We start from the raw sequence: 22994 nt of genomic DNA, 5'->3' as shown, positions 1-22994 counted from the left end.
CCTGTATACGAAAATCGGTGTCCTTACCAAAATCAATTTTTAAAAAGCCCTACATCCCACTCACAAAAAAGTATTTGACAATTTTTGCAGAGAGAACAAACATAATCAATTTGTGTTTTCAGCCTAGAAATCTGACAGCTTTCCTTTAACATTCAAATTTTCTTTCTGAATAAAATACAAGGTGTAATTAAAAAACAAAGTGATTGAACCTGAGCAATTTTTGAGCCTCTTTCTTTTCTGATTTCTGTCACTGAAGGCACATCATCCATCTTCTCAACATTCCACAATCGCAAAGTAGAATCCTGAGAAAAAGATACAATTATTTTGATAGTTTTGTATACTACCAAAAGAGAGATTTACATCATTTCCATAAGGAAGAAATGGCATCTCATCAGATAAGCCCTCTCAAAATGAGAGCTAAACTCTGTCACATTTAAATATCATGTCTTTGGAAACTATCTTTAGCAATCTGAAACTGCCCGCACATTTTAAAATAACCAAAAGTAAATGTACTTACCAAATTCAAGATCTTCTGTAATTGCCCAAGAAAAGTACTGATCACAACTTAGCACTTTTATGAGCAACTTGACCATTGTTAAATAATCCCAAAAAAGCCAAAAACAAGGAATGAAATATTCACATCCATTTATAAGTCAGTTCTTAAAATCAGATCAGCAATTAGCAATTACCTTTGAGGCTGAAAGAATCCATTTCTTGTTTCTGCTGATAGCAACATCTGTCACCCAGTCCCAATGACCCTACAGTAAAGCAAAATGTAATTATAACACATGGGGGGAAAAGAAAAAAAGAACTTACTATTTTTATTATAATAAAACCAACTATTTGTACCATAAATCCATTTTGAAATCAGTGAGAAAATTCTTATCTAGACTACCTGAAGGCTCATCAAGAAAAAAATGTTATGAATTTCATACTTCCCTACAGATACCTGAAAATCAGTGGTTGTTACCATCTCTAGTAAGCAGACTCATAGCTGAAGCACTCAGAAGAATGACAGCTACACAGCTACCATGGGTTTAAGCTCCATTTAAGCATATATCCTTTCTGGTTTTTAAACAGTTTAATAAAGAAATGTGAAGAGAAAGTGGACTTGTGACACTCGTTACCTAAAAACTCTTGAGGCTGTTTATCAGGTGATAACAGGCAGGAGCTGTGGGAACGGACAGCAGCTTCCCCCCATTTTAAGGGAAGGAAACCACTTCCAAAAGTAGGCCAAGTCAAGCAGCTGTGTAAGATATCCTTGTTCACATAACAGCAGCACAACTGATTTGAGGTTAACAGCATTGAGGCAGCATAAGAATAGAAACAGGTTAAACTCTAAAACAAATTATTTACCAGCTAGGGAGGTTATTCAAACATGAATGGTATTAACAGATAAAATTCCTAGAGTTTAGGAAGGCATGGTTATCATTTTGGTAGACAGATGCCACACCTGAGAAATATAATGTAAAATGAACATATACTTTTCCAGCATACAGCACTCAAACATGTGTACATAAAGCATGGTTTTCATAGCAGGATCTTTAAAACATGTTTTCAAGTTTAATTATGAGCCCAGAATATAATTATACCAAGGCATGGATACTAAACTGGAATTCTCCATAGTTACAAAGATACTAGCATTTACACAGATTCCTTCTTTTTTATGGGAAGCCAAGTTAGTTACAGTGATTGCTGTGAACTGGGAAATTTGCAGTACTTTTGTTGTATAAAGCACCGATGCTGATGTACTGTTACTGCTCAAAAGGTTTAATTAGCACAGTTCCAATTCCAGAGGGTAGGTAAGCTTACCTTTAAGGCAACAAGCGTAAGGCACAGGCTTACAAGCTCTCCTATATGAAGATGTTATTTTGAATGTGACAGCAGTTGAAAGCTACTTTTAAGCCCAAGGTTCAGAATGAATGTGGTCTTTTCTGAGATCTTCCAGGTAGATTTGTTCATGAGTGTTTTAACTACATCTTGAATAGGATATGCAGTAAGTAAAAAAAAAGTCCCCTAAATCATAAGACAGGAAAGACCCAAGGTTGCAAAAATCTGAACTCTGACATCATGCGACTTTTCTGAAACTAGTATTTGCAAAATGCATGCACATAACTTTATGAATACTGTTAATCCTTTTCTTTGATCCACATGTCTGATTAGTGGATTGTTTCCACTAAAATAAGAAACGAATGAAAGGCATCGTAATACAATATGGTATGTTTGCAAAAAATAAAGTCACGATGGTACAAAGCAAGCCTAATGAGAGTTGGATTTTTTTTTAATTTATTTTATGCAGGTATTACTTTCTGCCTCAGATTTTGGCTAGTATTACCATGGATATGGAAGAAAAGAGAAGGCCTATCTCTAAGGATAGCTAAATATTGAATGGCTACCTCATTTACAGAATTGTTGCTCCTAAAAACTGTAAGATGTTGGACCACAGCCCATCACTATAAGCAGTAACATAAACTATGTAACCTAGCTCTTGTTACTTGCTGGAAGAAAGTCTCTCCTAAAACATAGGTACAAGTCCATTCAGCACAATCTTTACATGAGCTTGTTCACAAAAAGAGAATTTTAAGAGCTTGTTAACAACTGACTCAACAAAGGTAATATCTTTGTAGCTAGTTGTACAGGAATGTACTGTTCTAGGAAATCAAATCACACAAATCCAGGATATATCCCTGCCTGTATCTAAAAAGGACAGGCAAGGGTATTTGTCAGCTAATGAAATACACAACGCTTTTGAAAACAGCAATACATCTTATACCTTCTCATCAAAACAGTAACCAAATAAGAGCTCAGTACCTTTAAGCTTAGCTTTTTATAGCCTGCATCTGTATCCCATATAGCTACAGCTTTGTCATATCCACCAGACACAACAAGGGATGCTGAAATGTAAAATCAGAATACTGTGGTTTATCTTTGCTTTGTCATGCAGACTAATAAAAGAGGCTCCTTCTAACACTGAGTCAGACTTTATGAAAAAAAGTCTAAATAATGAGCTATTAGTCATGGCTTAACAAGATGGAAGTTCCTTTCAGCTACTTGTTGTTAATGTTCTTAATTTTGTAAATATTAACACAGAAATTTAGCAAGCACACAACAGAGTGGAAAAAAAACAGACATGGAGATTTTGTCGATTTAGAAAAGTAAGAATACTTACGAAATTGTACAACTGTTAACAAAAAAGTAAAGGTCAGTGTGGAAAGCATGCTTTCAGATTCAATAGTCACAGGCCTATCTGCATTTGCATGTCTTCAAGACACAGGTACATTTTTTCCCCCAGAGTTGCTACGTATTTATTTTGGCTGCCTAACACAGAAGGCATTGATTGCTTATGACTGCAGATTAACCTGCTGCCACCAGTTCAGGAGTCACTTCACTGGAGTACTGAGATGTGAAGTTGCAAAAGAACCAGCCAGTTAGACCACAATCCACAGAAATTCGTATTAATCCATCCCAGAAGAGCAGCTGTTTTAATCCGCTCACTCATGCCCAGCCCATCCCCAAGCAGCCTTGTCCCCAGCCAACTCTCCAGTTTCTATACTGAGCATGATGCTCTGTGGTATGGAATACTCCTTTGGCCAGTTCAGGTCAGCTGTCCTGGCTGTGCTCCCTCAATGGCAGAGCATAAGAAACTGAAAAGCTCTTGATTAGGGTAAGCACTACTGAGCAACAACTAAAACATCGGTGTGTTATCAACATCATTCTCCAACTAAAGCCAAAACACAGCACTGCACCAGCTACTAGGAAGAAAATGAACTCTACCCCAGCCAAAACCAGGACACCTGGACATCATTTTCTCATAGTCAAACATGTTATAATTGGAAATGATGAATTAATTACCTACATGATTACAGGTCATTCATGGTTTATCTGAGACGTTCTATACAAAGGTATGAATATATATTGTGCACTAACAGGAAGATAACTCACCATCTTGGCTAAAAATGCAGGAACTAACAGAACCCTCATGTCCTTCATTCAAGGAAACAGGTTCATGACACTGAAATTCTCCTCCTATATCGCATATTTTTAAGCTTTTGTCCCAGGATGCTGCGCACAAATAATCACCATCAGAGGTAAAGCAGCAATCTGAGATAGCATTGCTCTGTCCCCTGAAATACAGATGAAAACTACAGAAGAATGAGATTTAGTGACCATTACAAATCTCTCAAAGAATCTCCTGCAACATCTTCCACCCTGTCCATCAAGTAAACCATTCTGAATTTTAACCATGTGAATAGTTACGTAAAGTCTCTGGAGCTGCTTACAAACTCACAGCCAGCACAAGCTTTTCAGTTTCTTACAGGATTAGGTCCTTTTGCAGGATTGAAGCCCAGCTGTTAAATGTTGAACACAGTTTAACAAGAAATTGTTCAGCAACTACAACACATCTTATTAAATTACAAAAAAAAAAAAACAAAAAAAAAAACAAAAAAAAAAACCACATCCATTTTTCATGAAGTAAATAGCATGCATTTATTTCTACGTTTAAATTTCAACTCAAACATTCATAGGAAAAAGACTAAACAATTCTAAATTCAAGTCTAATTTTGGAAGCAGCAATACCCATCAGAAAAGAAATATGGATGTTCCAGAATTGGGTGGGGTCTCCAGTGCTTCCTGAAGTCTACAGTGGGGAAAGGATTATGAGCATCTCTTACAGGAAACAATGCTGTAGTCAGTGCAATTTAAAAGAAACATTACAATGTTCCAGATTGAATTTCCCATCCAAAGTAATTCCTAATCCCTCAAAGACAATTTTATTAGTGTTTAAAGGCAGACTCTCTGATTATTGTTTTAAGAATTTAAAGTTAAATTACTTGAGTTTATTTAAAGCCATTGATATTTTTAACAGTTGATTTGACATCCCTATTGTTGCATACTTCCTTCTTAAAATGCTAACAAAATCCTAAATAATGTCTTTACTGACTTCAGTGAGAAACATTAAGAGGTAGGCAAGTGAAGGCTCAGGAGATCACACTGAGCAGTGCTCCTGGCACTGGGCATGACCTTCTCCAAAAGCATATAGGGAAAAATGATCTGGAAAAACAATCTCTGTTGTCAAGAGAGTGGTTGTAATTGATTCACTGTGAAAATAAAAGTACAGACTGCACTGTGGTCCTGAAACCTGTCCTATTTCATACTTCAATTAACAATGTAGATAATCAGATAAAGAGTACAGATATGAAGCCAAAGAGGATCTGCAGTTATACAAGGGAGAAGGTTAAAATTCAAAATTTATAATTATCTTCACAAATTGAAGAAATTCTCAAGAAAATAAAAGAATTATAACCAGCTCTATAACCAGAGTCTTACAGTGTTTGGTCAATAATCTGATATATAGGGTTTGATTTTGTCAAGTCTGACATTCTGTAGTAACATACAAATAATCAACTGCCCAAATAAGGAGTTGGAACAACGGACTACACTGCAGTTCTCTAAGAAGTATGTAACAAATACGGACTCCTCTTCACGATCATGCTGTCAAACAAAGAGTAAATCTCTTTGTATGAAGAAGTGCATCCACAGAGAAGCATATAATATTAATTTCATATATTTTCCAGTTAGAGGGAATACATTATGGGGCCATATAATTCAAGAAAATGTGGGCCAGTTGGAAAGATTTCAGAGATCAACAAGAATGATCAGTAAAATAGGAAATAATAATTTTATGTTAAATGAATAAGGATGGTTTAATCTACTAAAAAGATTACTCCAGTAGCTATAATAAAAGTTCTTGGACATATATGAAAATGTAGAAGAAAATAAGAGAATAATTTGATCTCCATGTTTGAAGTGGATCTGAACAGAAACATACTAGCTCAAGCTGCAGCCAAAACGGTCCACCTTAGGAAATCCTGTTTAATGATTAATGCAGTGAAACAATGGAACAGATTGTTTTAAAGTCTGTCAGGTCTTAAATGGAGCTCATTAGCAGCAGAGTAGATCATCCTATGGTTGCTCTGAGGCCCATGAATTTTATGAAGGGCTAAGGTGATCTGATTGCAGTGCAAAACCTAATTACCACAAAATATTCTGTAATAACTCATGATTAGTTTTCAATTCACAACATCTAGGTGTATTTTCTCCATCTCATCTGTATTATTTTTGGTTTACGCTACAATGTTTTTAAAGGTTTCTCTATTCTAAGTAACATTTTATCTCCTCATTCCTCAATTATTATGCATTTTTCCCAATTAGTAGAAATCAGAATGAGAAGTTTATAAACTTCAGTACCATATTGCATATGCTATCTTCTGCCTCTATATATACCCAAGAACACAGGAGGTCTAAAAAAAAGAAAAAAGCACTAGAAATGCTTATAGCCATCAAAATACAATTTTTCAATTATTTACAGCAGGAAGCTTGAATGGACTATTTTAGTCACACTTTCTATATATGTCATTTGCTTGTGTACTACTTTCTTTAGGTCAACAATTATTGTTCATTTTCTCTAGTATTAATCTTAGAATAAATCTCACTGATAATTGTGAAAGCTGCAAATAACACCACGGATAATGAACTGTAGTATTGTTTCTTACTCGTTAATTGTAATTGAGGTGGATCGTGTTATCATATCGCATAGCTTTATGGTCTTATCGCATGATACTGAAGTCACTCTCTGGTTATCAGGATCAAAACAACATCTTGTGATTGTACTTTTGTGATGACCTAAACAAAATACATCAAATGAAACTATTGGATATTTTGAATAATTGCATCTGGATCTCCAAACACAAACACTCTAATTTCAAAATTGCTGTTACACTGGCCAGGACACCACCTCACCTACCTAACAATGAAAGACAGGCCTCACAGTAACTGCAGATATGACAAAATACAAACCTGTACCCAGGCACTCACATACACATATAGTGTAAATTCACACGCTGCCCCATAGTAAAATCTCTGCTCCGTTCCTAAAAGTAAATCTGGAAGTGTGGCTCTAACACCAATGATAATGCCAACAGACTCTCAGGGAGCACTTAGCTAATTATACTTTGAGATCACAAATAGCCCCATTAAAGTAATGTAAATAAAGTACGTCCTGATAGTGTCACCCAACAGAGGCAGTTCTAATACCCGTAATCCATTAGTGCACTTTTTAAAATACAGATGATTTTACCATCAGGCTCTGACTGACAGGAGCATGTTAACCATGTGCTAATTTAACATGTGAGACTGCTCATATATTCTGAAGCTGATTCTGCAGGAATGGGGAACTCCCTGACCTGCAGTCCTGAGTGGAAGCTTCATGGAACTGAGACCTCACTAGCAAAATTATTCATCAAAAAAGAATCAGTGTTGGCCTCATTCTGGCCCATTATCTCCTTTTTATAAGCCTGTGCTAAAAACTGGGTTTAGTATCTTACAGGGAAGTTTCCTTTTTCTTTCTCAAGTAAGGATATTTGAACTGAATTGAATAATTCAGCTTTCTCGATATTTGGTGATAAAAGAAGAAAATTCAAGAGCTGCGTGAGCAAGACGTAAAAGTCTTAAGTTTTACCTCGGATGTGTGCCACTACTGTTGTACTTACTGAATCAAAAATATGTATGGCAATTTCTCTGTCAGAACTAGATACCACATATCCCATCATAAGAAATATTACATGAAGTTACAGTGCTGTCATGTTCCTCTGTCCACTAAAGAGAAAATAAAAGGGTTTAGAAACATGTTTGACAGTTAAAGAGAGTCTTACAGCAGACTTGATATAATCTAGAAGCAGCTTCAGAAAGAAGGCTTTTGATATTACTTTGTTTTGGTAAAAGCTGATAGATGTCTTTATATCGAATCTTTCTATCTTTGCATTAGCAATAACCTTAAAATTAGACAAGGCCACCCTGTTCAAATCCCAAAATGTTAATTTAATCTTAAATGTATCTTCTGAGACAGGTTATTATTATCATACCCTTATATAACTGAGACATCTTCATCAAGAGACTTGCCCAAGATCAAGCAATTAACAGCACCAAATGTAGGACTAGAAATGAAACCTATCTACCCTAACTATATCGTATTGTGCTAATGAAGAATGTTGTGTTTTCTTATTTATCAATAACAAAGCAATAAACCTGAATTTTACAGTTGTACCTTCTGCAAGATGCACTCAAAAGGATACATACAAGCATTTTTCCTGTTTCCATATCCCAAGCCTTGACAGTGTTATCATATGACAATGTTACCATACTAAAAATTGTTAAACAGCAATGTTTTCACTTAAAAGAATGTTATATTAAAAAATAACTGACTTTTAATTCTGACAATAATTTGACATCCCCACACCCACTAATTTAAAATAGGTTTTTAAAGGCCACAGCAAAAATTATTGCACAGATTAGCTGAGATAGAAATTAATAATAAAAATTTCATATGCATAATTTTCAGTGCAGTCACCTCAATTTCATTTCATCCATTACAAGGTATTTAATTACTTCTAACATTAGAATAATTTTAAAGCCATTACAATGTCTTTTCTTTAATGAATGTGAAGTGTTCTTGTCAGTAGGGTTTTTTGGGATTTGCAGTGGTTTTGTTGCTGGGTAACCCTCTACCACAAACACTGCTCTGCACATACACAAAGCCACATTAGACAACAAAGCTAGTCAATATGAGTTTACTAAAACTGGCAGGGTTTCCATTAAATGCAAGGTCAAAAATTTGTCTCTTACAGAGTTTCATTAGAATATTCCCAAACACCTACAGTAATACTACTGAAAGTCACCCGATGTGACAAATGTTTTTAGTACTGCTGAACTTTAAAAAAATAAAAAGGCACATCAATTGTCACTTTTATACATTTGCCCAAGAAGCTTTATGCATTAACATTCTAAAAACTAAAAATACAATTATTAAAATGTTTATTTTCTCCATAGATTCCTGCAACCTTCCTGCATATTTCCCTGTACTTCCTGCAAGCAACACAATCTCTGCTACTAAACAGAAGCATGTAATACAGAAGACCGTAAGAAGCTTACGAATAGGTGGCATTTTTGATTGGAGAGTGGTTTCCAGGGCTGCATGCAATGGTATTTTACTTGCTGTTTCACAATCGCAATAGGCAGTATAGCATGTGTACTATTCAATAACCAAAAACCTAATTGGTCAACTCTAAAATCTAATAAAAATTGATTTAAACTATGACTTAATGATAAAATATGCCAGAAATGGAACCCCTGGAGGCACTGCATGACCTACTTAACAGAACGTTAATATATGCTGCAGTTGTTTTAATTATTAGGGCCACAGACTGACACTGGATTAAGAGGCATTTCTTCTTTAATTGACAAGACAGGCTTAATGGAAAGGCTACAGAATATTAATAAATGATACAGACAGAAGAGAATTTTTATGAAGATATAAATCTCACTGACAAATAAACCCCTCAACCTTGGCTAATTCAATGTTGTTCTTTTATATCAGTGATATGTACTTATATACTCCTTTCAGAACTTATGGCAAAAATAGATTGACAGGCCATATAACTCAGAAACAGAATTAAATGAGTCTGTTACCCTACAAGAGGCCATAATCTATCAGGCTACACTATCTACACCTATTCGACTATTCCAACATGCATTTCAGACAACAAAAAGATTGTTTAATTCAGCAGACATCATACAGAAAATGGAAAAGATTTAAGAGCTCCTGTACAAACTGTAGATGAGAACAAGGTGAAATTTTTGGTAGCTCATGTGGATAAAGGAGTCTGGCAGAGTATGGACAGCATAAATGACAATGCAAGGATGGAGAGAAGCAGGAGGAGTAGATGGAGGAACAGAGATGTAAGGTAAAAGTTTAACAGAATTACTTATGAAGCACCAAATTCAGCAAAAGAAGTTTGATGTCATACAAGTAAGAAAATCATAGGAAGGAATGAAAAAGTAAATTATTTGTTCTAAATTTTGTACTAAATGTTTCCAGATGCACTGAAATTGAACCCTGACATCACTAAAACCAGGTGGATTTTGGTCTTTTTAATAAATTAAGACAGAAAACAGTCACCTTCTGTCATCAGGAGTCAAGCTGCACTCAGAAATTGGGGCAGTGTGTTGTTCTTCAAAAACGTGAATAAGAAAACCTTTCTCAACATCCTTGAAAAAATCCAAATTAGTTTAATTAGGAAGTGCTTTGCTAAATTGTAAAAAAATACAAAGCATCACAAAATATGGGAAAACAAAATTCATGAAACCAGTAACCTTAGTCTTACTTTAGTTACTCTTACAATCCCAGACTCTCTACTCCTTTTTATTTCAAGACTGACTGAAACAGCATTCTTCATCCAGCAGGCTTCTATTTATCTCCTGCACATCATGTTAGTTTCCACTAGAAATTTCCTGAAAATAGACCTCCTTAGACTCCCATATCCAAGTCCATACCTAAATCCTGGCAAGTGTTCAGTCGACAGAGAGTTTGTGGGTCAGGGTTAAAGGGAGAACAACTATGGGAGACATTACTGTGGGGATCTCTTACAGATGGCCTGATCAAGAGGAATCTGTGGATGAAGCGCTCTATAGACAGATAGGAAAAGCCTCACGCTCTCAGGGCCTTGTTCTCATGGGGGACTTCAACCACCCTGACATCTGTTGGAGTGAAGGAACAGCCCGGCACAAGCAATCCAGGAGGTTCCTCGATTGTGTGGAAGACAACTTCCTTCTGCAAGTAACAGAGGAGCCGACAAGGAGAGGTGTCATGCTTGACCTCGTCCTCACCAACAGGGAAGGGCTGGTTGGAAATGTGATGCTCCAGGGCAGCCTTGGTTGTAGCAATTGTGAGATGGTTGAGTTCAAGATCCTCAGGACAGTGAGAAGAGCATGCAGCAAGCTCACTGCCCTGGACTTCAAGAGAGCAGACTTTGGCTTCTTCAAGAACCTGCTTAGTAAGGTTCCATGGGATACAGCCGTAGAGGGCAGGGGGGCCCAAGACCATTGGCTGTTATTCAAGGATCACCTGCTACAAGCTCAGGAGTGTTGCATCCCAACTAGAAGGAAGTGCAGCAGGAGGGCCAGGAGACCTCCTTGGATGGATAAGGAGCTGCTCAGGAAAATTCAAAAGAAAAAAGAGGCTTATAGAAGGTGGAAGCAGGGACAGGCAGCCTGGGAAGAATACAGGGATGTTGTTCGGGAAGCTAGGGACCAGGTTAGGAAAGCCAAGGCCGAGTTAGAATTGAACTTGGCTAGGGATGTTAAGGATAACAGGAAGGGATTCTATAGGTACGTAGTGAATAAAAGACAGACTAGGGACAACGTAGGCCCCCTCCGGAAGATATCAGGAGAACTGGCTACCCTGGATTTGGAGAAGGCTGAGGTTCTTAATGACTTCTTTGCCTCAGCCTTCACTGGCAAAGGCTCTGACCGCGCCACCCAAGTCTCGGAAGGCGGACGCAGGGACTGTAAGAATGAAGACCCTGGGCCCACTGTAGGAGAGGATCTGGTTCGAGACCATCTTAAAAACCTAAATGTACACAAGTCCGTGGGACCTAACGAAATCCATCTGTGGGTCCTGAAGGACCTGCAAATGAAGTTGCTAAGCCACTGTCCATCATATTTGAAAAATCATGGCAGTCAGGTGAAGTTCCCAATGACTGGAAAAAGGGAAATATAACCCCCATTTTCAAGAAGGGGAAAATGGATGACCCGGGGAATTACAGACCAGTCAGTCTCACCTCTGTGCCTGGCAAAATCTTGGAGCAGATTCTCCTGGAAGACATGCTAAGGCACATGAAAAACAAGGAGGTGGTTGGTGACAGCCAGCATGGCTTCACTAAGGGGAAATCCTGCCTGACCAATTTGGTGGCCTTCTTTGATGGGGCTACAAAACTGATGGCCAGGGGCAGAGCAGTTAACATCATCTACCTGGACTTGTGCAAAGCGTTCGACACTCTCCTGCAAGACATCCTTGTCTCTAAATTGGAGAGACATCAATTTGATGGGTGGACCACTCGGTGGATAAAGAAGCGGCTGGATGGCAGCACGCAAAGAGTTGTGGTCAATGGCTCGATGTCCAGCTGGAGACCAGTAACGAGTGGTGTCCCTCAGGGATCGGTGTTGGGACCGGTCTTGTTCAACATCTTTGTCGGTGACGTGGACAGTGGGATTGAGTGCGCCCTCAGCAAGTTTACCGATGACACCAAGCTGTGTAGTTCAGTCGATACGCCGGAGGGAAGGGATGCCATCCAGAGGGACCTTGACACGCTTGTGAGGTGGGCTGATGCCAAGCTTATGAAGTTTAACCATGACAAGTGCAAGGTCCTACACCTGGGTCGGCGAATCCCAGGCACAGCTACAGGTCAGGCAGAGAAGAGATTCAGAGCAGCCCTGCAGAGAAGGACTTGGGGGTGTTGGTGGATGAGAAAATGAACATGAGCCGGCAGTGTGCGCTCACAGCCCAGAAAGCCAACCGTATCCTGGGCTGCATCAAGAGGAGCGTGACCAGCAGGTCGAAGGAGGTGATCCTGCCCCTCTACTCTGCTCTCATGAGACCTCACTTGGAGTATTGTGTGCAGTTCTGGTGTCCTCAACATAAAAAGGACATGGGACTGTTGGAACAAGTCCAGAGGAGGGCCATGAGGATGATCAGGGGGCTGGAGCACCTCCCGTATGAAGATAGGCAGAGAAAGTTGGGGCTATTCAGCCTGCAGAAGAGAAGGCTACGTGGAGACCTCATAGCAGCCTTCCAGTATCTGAAGGGGGCCTACAAGGATGCTGGGGAGGGACTATTCATCAGGGACTGTAGTGACAGGACAAGGGGTAACGGGTTCAAACTTAAACAGGGGAAGTTTAGATTGGATATAAGGAAGAAATTCTTTCCTGTGAGGGTGATGAGGCACTGGAATGGGTTGCCCAGGGAGGTTGTGAATGCTCCATCCTTGGCGGTGTTGAAGGCCAGGTTGGATGGGGCCTTGGGTGGCATGGTTTAGTGTGGGGTGTCCCTGCCCATGGCAGGGAATTTGGAACTAGATGATCTTAAGGTCCTTTCCAACCCTAACTATTCTATGATTCTATGATTCTATAAATTTACATTGGAAAAAACCTTTAAGATCATTAAGTCCAACCCAGCACTGCCAAATCCATCACTAAACCATGTTCCTAACTGGCACATCTACACATCTTTTAAAAACCTGTAGGGATGGCAACTTCACCACTTCCCTAGGCAGTCTGTTCCAATGCCTGACAGTGAAGGAATTGCTGCTAATATCCAATATAAACTTAATATAAATATAAACCAATATAAACCTGGTGTAACTTAAGGCCATTATCATTTTCCATCATCTTCTGCCTACTTAGTCTGTTACACAGAGTGTTTTAAGTGATTTCAGGAAGGGACCACCTTTTTGTCATACATGTATAATGTTCAAAACATAGTGCAGTCCTAACCCATGAGGAAAGCCCTGAAGTTCTTTAGTAATAGAACTAAAGTATTGTATCAAGCTTTACAAATGGATCATGGTGCCTGACTGTAAACATAAAAATAAAACAAACCCAAACAAAAACCCCAAACAGACACACACACAGGAGGCCAGCTGCCACACAAAGCAACTTGCAGATCAAAGTATCACAGGATCAGTCATCTAGGCAAATAATCGTCCATTTCCATAATTAATCCAATTAACTCAATTAGATTTTTGTTTGCATAAGCACCAAGAGGTTTCAGAATCAGGAAGCAGGCCCCCTTCTGTGCATTGTGCTTTTCCTTTTGTCTTCAATATGAGAATAAAATCTTGCACTTCTGACCACTAGTCCCCTTTTTACCATCAAGTCTCATATTTAGAGCTGCTTCTTTACAAGGACTTTCACTATCCTACTCACTTGGCACCTCTTCATAACAGGCAAAACTGGAGCGAAAGTAGATTTATTTTCACTTTTTCCACTTATTTTCTGAATGTGTGTCAATGCACTACAGATCTTATCAGACACAACTGGAATCATTAGTAATGTCTCTAAGACTGAAGGGAAAAAAAGAAAAAAAAAATACAAACCAAAACATCAAAGTTACTGTATGTTATTCTATTTTTCCAAGTCAAAAAAGGCTTGCAGTCACAAGTGCCCTTCCAGACTCACCTCGTCTTTGTCTGCTGTGCGCCCTATTAATCTTCGTTTTCCAAAAGATGTGTGGACTGTCAGTGAGATACTGTCAGCTCTCAAGAGGTACTTCACATGCTTTCTCAGTCCACTCAATCATTTGGTATCTATTCTTTCAAAGGAAAAGAAGACCCTAAAGTGAAATATGTCAGGGCTGGCCTAACCCCCTGTGACCAAGTCCTCTGTGTTCTCCTGAATTCTAACTGTTACAGCTGTTCATGCAGAAGAGGAAGTGAGGCTTCTGCAGACAAAATTAATCTTACCAAAACAAATGAACACAACCCTGCCTACACATTGCTGTCAGAAAATTCCCAATACTCAGGCAAATACTTTCACATAGATTCTGAAAAATAAGTATTGCTCAAGAAATATTGAGAAAGTCTTTCTTAGATAAAAATATAAAAATCAAATTTCTTAGACAGATTAGCCCTCCCACACTTCAGGCAAGTGGTACATTATGGCCTTTCCAGCAGAAACTTCATGAACCTACCATGCTTTAAAAAAAAAAAAAAAAAAGGATTATTTTCTTATTTTTGGGTCTCGATTTCACTTACATGTAAGACAGCTGAACACCATTTCACTAAACACAGAAAAATACAAGTTCCATTTCTGAGTTCAGACAAAGGAGCAAAGTTTGAAACTGTCAACATGACAGTTGTTAATAAACCATAAATGCCATGACTAACAAGCTGAGATACTTATCCATATTTCTCCTATCTACAATATTTGCTTAAGGTCTCCACGTGTGTATTTACTTTGGAACTGATCATTAAAAGACAAGACTTTTTTTATTCTAGACTTCCTCATTTCTTAGATTGAGCCATCTATAGCCCCTGGATAACATCATGGGCTGGACAAGCTGCCTGGACTTTCTACTCTTTTGGAGTTTTTGGGCTTTTTCAGTATTTCTGAAAAAAGGTTTAGATTATGGTAGAAACCTAGTCTGGCATTGGTAAGAAGTCAACACTTCAGATGTGTTATAAAATTAGTTCATCAGTACGCATACTAAGGTACTCATATAACTCATTACCAATTCTTGAATTAAGTCATGACTGTTTACTATACACCAGATTAAATGCATGCAATCTATTTAGCATGGCTACATTGTCAGCTTTTTTACAGAGAATTCAAGGGCTCGCATAACAATGTCTCCAAGCCTGCTTTTAGACTAAATTTAGATTCAGCACCCAGAACCTGGACACTTCCCCAGTTCAGACCTCACTGTTGCCTTGTCAGGGTGGCTGGAATTTTAGGGAAACCCCAACTAACTACACAAAACTTGGAGGAACAAGAAAATAAAGGGTGTCAATCCAGATTTAAATAAAAAGCAAGCAACAAGTATGAGAACACTGCAGCCACTCTGATAACAACTGTGTGATCCCTGAAGTCTACTTCGCCACAAACAGCCACACACATAACACATGGGAAAAAGGAACTTTCTAGCAAAAAAGGGTAAGCTTTGCATATCAACTTACAGTCTTCAAATATTAATAAACCAGAGCTCTAATTCAGTGTATGCCACATATGCTTAACAAGAGTCACCTTTCAAAGACTGTTCAAAGCATAAAGCAGGAGTTTTAGTATTTGTCTGTAACTGCAAACACATTTACAGCTGCTATTTTTAAACTCAAATATCTTCAGACAGCTCCTTGATGATTCAGTCAATCTTCCTGCCTGTACAACATTCCTTGTTTAATTTCAGCTTTAAGGTTTTTTAATTTGTTATTGCATTCACAACATACCCAGAGCTTCACTGTCTTACCATAAGAGCATGACAGTATTTTTGTGTCTCCATAGCAAAAGTGACAGGAGCTCACAGTGTCACTGTGTCCTCTCAGAATACTGAATTGGATCTGTAAAAGAATAAAGAAGTATATTCCCTTGAAATCATTTTTGTCAGCTTAGTTCACAAGGGAGAGCACAAAAGCAAAAACCGGACAAGAACATTCCATGTTCCATTTGTCTGGGAAGGGTTCACATCCTCTCCTGGGTACTGGGTGCGCATTTAGCAAATCTGGTTGAAGAAGAAAAGTTGATGGATGTGGGTTTTGTTTTTATTTTTTCTGGAAAGAGGTTTGGTTTGTTTTCACAATTCTTCTTCATTTCATGAAAAGTAATATTTATCTTTAAATCTCATTAAGTCTCTTGAGTCTTTCAAACACTTTTTTCCTTGAATGTGGCCCAGAGAAGGCAAGCACATGAAGCTTTTACACTGAGGACAGCATATCTGGAGCTCTTAGGCCACGCATTTCAGCCAAGACCATTACAGATCTTGAAAAGGCTTTTCTGCAGACATTTGGGAGTTCACTCATGACTGTCCAGCACACGTTTGTGTGCTAACAAAACTAACACAACTAACAAAAATCTAGCTGCCACTGAGTGTTAACCACACAAAGCAACACCTTTCCAACCTCAGCTCCCAGCATCCACCCCTCCCTCCCCTCCCGGACTACCTGCACTGCCACCTCACGGTTATCCCAGCGACTCTGTCGGGGAAGGCTCCGGGGGTGGCCCAAGGGCCAAAAAGTCCCTGCAGCTGCTCTCCGCCGCCATAACGCCCCGCGTGCTCCCTCAGGCGGCGGCGGCAAGGCGGCGCGGAGGGCTGGGCCCCAGCGCTCCCAGCGGACATGGGTTCTATCCCAGGGCGGGTGCAGCGCTGCTCCCACCAGAACGCCTCTGAAGCAAAAACTATACTACTATGTCCTGGTTTTTGGTTGTTTTGTTTTGTTTGGTTTTTTTTGTAACGGAGACAACCTCAAGGTCCAATTTTTTATTTCTCCTTCAAAACTCAAGTTTTCATGCTGCTTTTACATTCACAAATCCCACAATCCATGTGTCAACATGAGACAACTCTATTAGTTCACTCTCCTCATGAGCTCTGGATACTGAAAATAAATGGAATCATGCCCCAGAGAACTGCCATCAACGACAGTGAATTTCACTTACGGCTTTTGTTCACGGTTCTAAGCAAGATGATTGTTTTGGTTTCCACACACACCTGGGTATATTTTTGCAACCTCAGCATTAAAAATACAATGCAGTATTATTTCATAGTTTACATTAAAATAATTTTACAAGATGACAATTGCATATTGCATGAAACAAACAACAGTATAAACTGTTTTCATTGTAACTACATAAAATAAAGCAGATAATAGCACTAATCTGCTAGTACATTAGCCTTAATCTGTGTCTAAATGACAGTTTATTGGTTTAGAACTGCTATGGTAAATGCTGTATACATTTTGAAGAAGTAAAAATAACTCTCTAAGTACAGGCACTTAGAGAGCTGTGTAAAGAGAGCTGCAATGCAAAATTCTGCATTAGACTCATTAAAAATATTTGCACCCAATGCAAAATTTACATGGCTTTAGTAATCAACTTTCTAACGGAACTCAGGCTGAAACTTATCCCCAGCATTTTAGAGGTCCTAGGCAATGACCTTTGTAAACTATTTGTAATACTTATATTCATTAGAATACACAGCTTCATGTTAATTGAAATCAAACCAGCAGCATTTCAGATTATGCTGCCCAGGAAGGGGTCTTTTCAGTATTCCATAATCCATATATTTTAAACATCTGAAGCACCACAAAATTAACATACGCATATCTGCTTTCAAACAAATTCAGTATGAATCCAGTTCTACTGTGCTTCAAAAGTGTACAACTGATCTACCATCATGGAGGAGATCAAAAATTTGAGATCAAGTCACACAGCACCGAAGCAAGCAAGGCGCCTCTTCAATGCTGAAGTTGTTTTAATCTAAAAGGGAGAAAGCAAAAGAAACAGGTCAGGTTGATATGTAAAATCTGACATTAAAACCATTTGATTACTTGAGCAGTTTCTTAATCCTTAGTTTGACAGATCTGACTTACACAAGATAAAAACATTTTCTCACTGAAGTAAAGAGACATATGCAAATGCAAAGACTTCCACGTAACTGCTTGTACGAAGAAGTCGATTTTGTGCAAAATGCATAAAACCATATTTTAGGTATTTAGAAACCAAAGGAGAAGTAGCTTGGTTACTTGGGGTTTTTTTTTTAAACTGAAGCTCAGTTCCAGAGGACTGGAAGGCAGAGTCATTTCGAATGCTATCCCTTCCACTGGCACATGTCCATTCATTGATCAGATGGGATGCATCCGCAGGTGCTGAGGGAACTGGCGGAAGTCATTGCTAGACCACTCTCCATCATCTTTACCAAGTCTTGGGAAACGGGAGAGGTGCCTGAGGACTGGAGGAAAGCAAATGTCACTCCAGTCTTCAAAAAGGGCAAGAAGGAGGACCCGGGTAACTATAGACCAGTCAGCCTCACCTCCATCCCTGGGAAAGTGATGGAACACCTTATCCTTGATGCCATCTTAAGGCATGTCAAGGATAAGAGGGTTATGAGGGGCAGTCAACATGGCTTCACCAAGGGGAAGTCATGCTTGACCAACCTCATAGCCTTTTATGAGGAAATAACATTGTGGATGGATGATGGCAGAGCGGTGGATGTGGTCTACCTTGACTTCAGCAAAGCATTTGACACAGTCTCCCACAGCATCCTCATAGCTAAATTGAGGAAGTGTGGCCTGGATGATCAGGTAGTGAGATGGACTGCGAACTGGCTGAAGGAGAGAAGCCAGAGAGTTGTAGTCTATGGGGCAGAGTCTAGTTGGAGGCCTGTATCTAGTGGAGTGCCTCAAGGGTCAGTATTGGGACCAGTATTATTTAATATATTCATCAATGATTTAGATGAGGGAATTGAGTGTACTGTCAGCAAGTTTGCTGCTGACACTAAGCTGGGAGGAGTGGCTGACACGCCAGAAGGCTGTGCTGCCATCCAGCAAGACCTGGACAGGCTGGAGAGTTGGGCAGGGAGAAACTTGATGAAATATAACAAGGGAAAGTGTAGAGTCCTGCATCTGGGCAGGAACAACCCCAGGTTCCAGTATAGGTTGGGGAACGACCTGTTAGAGAGTAGTGTAGGGGAGAGGGACCTGGGGGTCCTAGTGGATGGCAGGATGACCATGAGCCAACACTGTGCCCTTGTGGCCAAGAAGGCCAATGGCATCCTGGGGTGTATTAGAAGGGGGGTGGTCAGTAGGTCGAGAGAGGTCCTCCTTCCCCTCTACTCTGCCCTGGTGAGACCGCATCTGGAATATTGTGTCCAGTTCTGGGCCCCTCAGTTCAAGAAGGACAGGGACCTGCTGGAGAGAGTCCAGCGCAGGGCGACAAAGATGATTAAGGGAGTGGAGCATCTCCCTTATGAGGAAAGGCTGAGGGAGCTGGGTCTCTATAGTTTGGAGAAGAGGAGACTGCGGGGGGACCTTATTAGTGTATATAAATATATAAAGGGGGAGTGTCATGAGGATGGAGCCAGGCTCTTCTCAATGGCTAACAATGATAGGACAAGGGGTAATGGGTATAAACTGGAACACAAGAGGTTCCACTTAAACTTGAGAAGAAACTTCTTCTCAGTGAGGGTGACAGAACATTGGAACAGGCTGCCCAGGGAGGTTGTGGAGTCTCCTTCTCTGGAGACATTCAAAACCCGCCTGGACACATTCCTGTGTAACCTTATCTAGGTGTTCCTGCTCTGGCAGGGGGATTGGACTAGATGATCTCTTGAGGTCCCTTCCAATCTCTAACATACTGTGATACTGTGATACTGTGATACCTAGACCCCAATCATTTTGCTATTAGGCCAGCTGCATGTTGTATTTCAACAAGTACCTTGAGACTTCTCCTTCGGCTAGTAGCAGACACCAAACAAAAGCCAGCACAGTGAATGTTCCACATTGGATGCACTTAAGTTGACTATGATCTGAACTAAAGACAAGTTACTTTAGTTTGTACTTTATTTCAAGTGTGTGAGCAAAACGAAATGTGAATTGTTCTTTTCATGATCTTCACATTTCTGTTGGCACTATGTTCAAGTCTCTACTTTATAAAAATGCAAGAGCAGTCTAAATTTAGCAGACACACACAGGACTCAAGCACTGTTCTGCTTTCTTCACTAGTCCTTGCTCAAGCACAGAGCTATCTTAATCAATGCCACACAAAGTATCTATTTGAATCAGATGATCTGCTAATTATCAACAAATCAAAGCAGACCCAAAAGGTTATGAACGAGACAGTGTTGCTTCCAATGTTTACAAGTAAAGAGATGTAGACTAAGTAATGGAAATACAAATTATCACCTGTATTTTTACAATTTTTAATTCCCATCCAAAATACCTTCCCAAAATATATTATCTTTAACCTCCAATAACTAGCAGAGTTGTGTATTTAGTGCCCTTTACCTTAAGAAGCTTCTACCCTAAAATGAAACACTCTCTAGATTAATTTGCCTAATATTTGAATCTTTTCCACTTCATTAAAAAAAATGAGCAGCATTTTATCATCACCAAGAGACTGGCTGATCCGTATTTGCTGCAAATAGGTTCACTAGAATGAAGCTTTTGCTTATTTACTGCAAAATTTTGAAGTCTTTCAGTAAACTTTCTGCTTACCTTCTTAGAAGTTCCTTAGCTGCCAAGCCTGTGGCATCTGTATCACTGTCACTGCTATCTGCAGTGTCTGAGCTGCTCTCTTTTTCTGATTCTTTATTCTTGTGTTTTCCTTTGTTTTTCTGTTTCTTATGTTTCTTTTTCTGTAAAAAGAAGAAAAATAATCCCTTATTTCATTGTGAAAGACTTGGGTTTTTCTGAAAGGCAACAACAGCAAAAGGTTGATTACAGTGCAGACTCCAAGCTTAGCTGAAACAGAACACTCAAGAGTGACTGTTTTCCACTACTTAGACTGAGCTAGAAAAAATACATATATACAATACACCAAAATCACTCATTTTATCCCAAGTCCTCACATGCACCCCCAAATAGAAAATTCATTACTATTATTTGTATACAAGCCATGAATTATATGCAGTTCCCAGAATATGCCCAATATCTTCAGCACGTAACATTAAACAATTGACAATATTGGGATCTGTAGTCCCACTGTGTATGGAAAAAACAGCTCCCTAGGCTGGATAATTTTCTATTCTGAAGTCCAGGTTTCAAGACACCCAAGAAACTCAGTTACTTAAGTTCTAGTCCCAGTATATCTATTTTCTAAAATATCATCTTCGTATTTGGCCTGGGTAAACCTGGATAACAGCAGAAATAATAATAATTAAAAAAAAAAAAAAAAAAAAAAGACTGGCAAATCAAAGAATCAGTAAACAGTTTGTAGTTAAATTAAATACCTTTTCCTTTTTGTGTTTGTGTTCTCGCTTAGTTTTTTGTTTCTGTCTGTTCTTCCTCTGTTTTTCCCTTTTACTAGGCCCAGGAAAACTTGGTGGCACCTCTGGTTCCTGTTGCCAAGTACAGCCTAAAGCACAAAGCCAATGCAGGAAGAAAAGCAAACAAATCCCATTACCAAAACCAAGGTAATTTTATTATTAAATTCTATTTTACTTTTAAACTGATAGGTAAAAAAACCAAACAAACAAACAAAAAAACCAACAAACAAACCAACCCACAACTAAGCTTTCAAACAGAAATTAAATGTCTAAAACTCCTAACTGCAACCTTCCTATTGTAGTTAAATGCCCTTGCAATCTGTTATTAAAAGAAACCATAATGCTAGTCTTGTATTTTCACATTCTTTTATCATTGCCTGTATAGGGCTACAGAAAAATAGGTACATGGGCAAAGAGGTTCCTACTAGTGGACCACAGCGTGCTAACAAAGCATTTGCTGATGCCATTTAAGAGCTAAAATGCCTATTGGCGAATGGTTTTTAAAGAGGAATACTATATCTTGCATACAATTTTGATGTGCAGAATTTAAACATTAGAAATCTACAGAACCTACCAGAAGAAAAAGCCGGAGGCAACTTTGGTCCAAATTCCTTGGTTGCATCCAGTTCCTGCCTTGAAGTAGGCAACAAAGGAACGCCAGAATCAGTTGTAGCAACCACATTCTCTACGAAAAACACAAAAACATTGTTATTTTAAGGGAAAATACAGTAAGATTTCTTTTCCCCAAGAAGTGCTGAAGAAAGTTAAAGAAGGCTTTCGAAAAACCTCCAAGAAAGCAAATAGATCAGCATCCTGTTTCCCTGTGGACTGCTTTGGACAACTGGATAGCTGGCATTCTGAAAGACGTCAACATTCTGTGTTGTTTGTTGGTTTTTTTTTCTTTTTAATCAAAATTGACTCTTTAAGTTATACAATTACTGATTAAATTAATAACAGTGCACATATTTGCTTTCATTTAGTAACACAGTACTACCCTTCCATTACTTAGAATGAATAAGTCTCCACAAGATGTATGACAGTAAATGGACAAAGTATTTTCATTGTAAGCTAAGTATATTGTACATTTTGTTAATTTAATGACATCCTGAAATATAGAAACTTTTTACAGCTCACGTATTAAATTTAAATACTAGGAAGTAGAGTAGAAGATTGGTTTTCTCCTCTCTTGTTCAAGTATTCTGGCAACTTTTATAACTAGAATACAAATAATATGCAACTTCTAATGTCTTAGTAAAATTATTTAAACATTGTATTTTACAGGAATGTCAGTATTAAAGACTGAACTTTTATTATCAGAGAAGTGCAAGTTACTTGTTTCTGAATTTGTCAAATATCCACCACAAGACAGTCATAATATCAATCTATCTTAAATTTATCACAGCTAGAAAAGTTTCACTGTATTTCTCTGTTAAGTATGCTCTAACATTAGATGTTTTGTTCCTCCTCACTGTATAGCAAGCATATTTCATAGAGCAGTTAGCTTGCAAAATCTATGCAAGACATATTGCAACATAATAACCCTAGAACATACAAGACCTTATTCTGCACTGTATTATTCACGTTTTCTACAGCGCCACCAGTGCCAGATGATCTGCACAAAAGCCTAGCATTG

The 22994-nt window shown here is 38.7% G+C and overlaps 1 protein-coding gene across 7 annotated transcripts in view; it reads right to left on the bottom strand.

Annotated features, from left to right (window-relative positions):
- Positions 1-231: 231 nt before the first annotated feature.
- GPATCH1 (G-patch domain containing 1) overlaps positions 232-22994 on the bottom strand; it is a 35469-nt gene continuing 12706 nt past the window's right edge. For 2 of the 7 annotated variants that reach the window (XM_080638735.1, XM_080638734.1), the window contains 4 exons: positions 21936-22046; positions 21326-21450; positions 20592-20731; positions 16610-17856 (listed from right to left, as the gene is read on the bottom strand). In XM_080638735.1, the coding sequence (XP_080494861.1) occupies positions 17835-17856; positions 20592-20731; positions 21326-21450; positions 21936-22046 (398 nt within the window). In that variant the 3' untranslated portion in view covers positions 16610-17834. Of the gene's footprint in view, positions 303-689; positions 759-14070; positions 14199-15853; positions 15945-16609; positions 17857-20591; positions 20732-21325; positions 21451-21931; positions 22047-22994 lie in introns of those variants that run through there. The other 5 variants (XR_013958831.1, XR_013958832.1, XR_013958833.1 and 2 more) reach the window with 5 other exon arrangements.

This window comes from Psittacula echo, assembly GCF_963264785.1.
Source record: "Psittacula echo genome assembly, chromosome: Z".
NCBI classification, from domain to species: Eukaryota; Metazoa; Chordata; class Aves; order Psittaciformes; family Psittacidae; genus Psittacula; species Psittacula echo.
The sequence above is the reverse complement of the archived record's forward strand: the minus strand, read 5'-3'. Positions and strand labels throughout refer to the sequence as shown.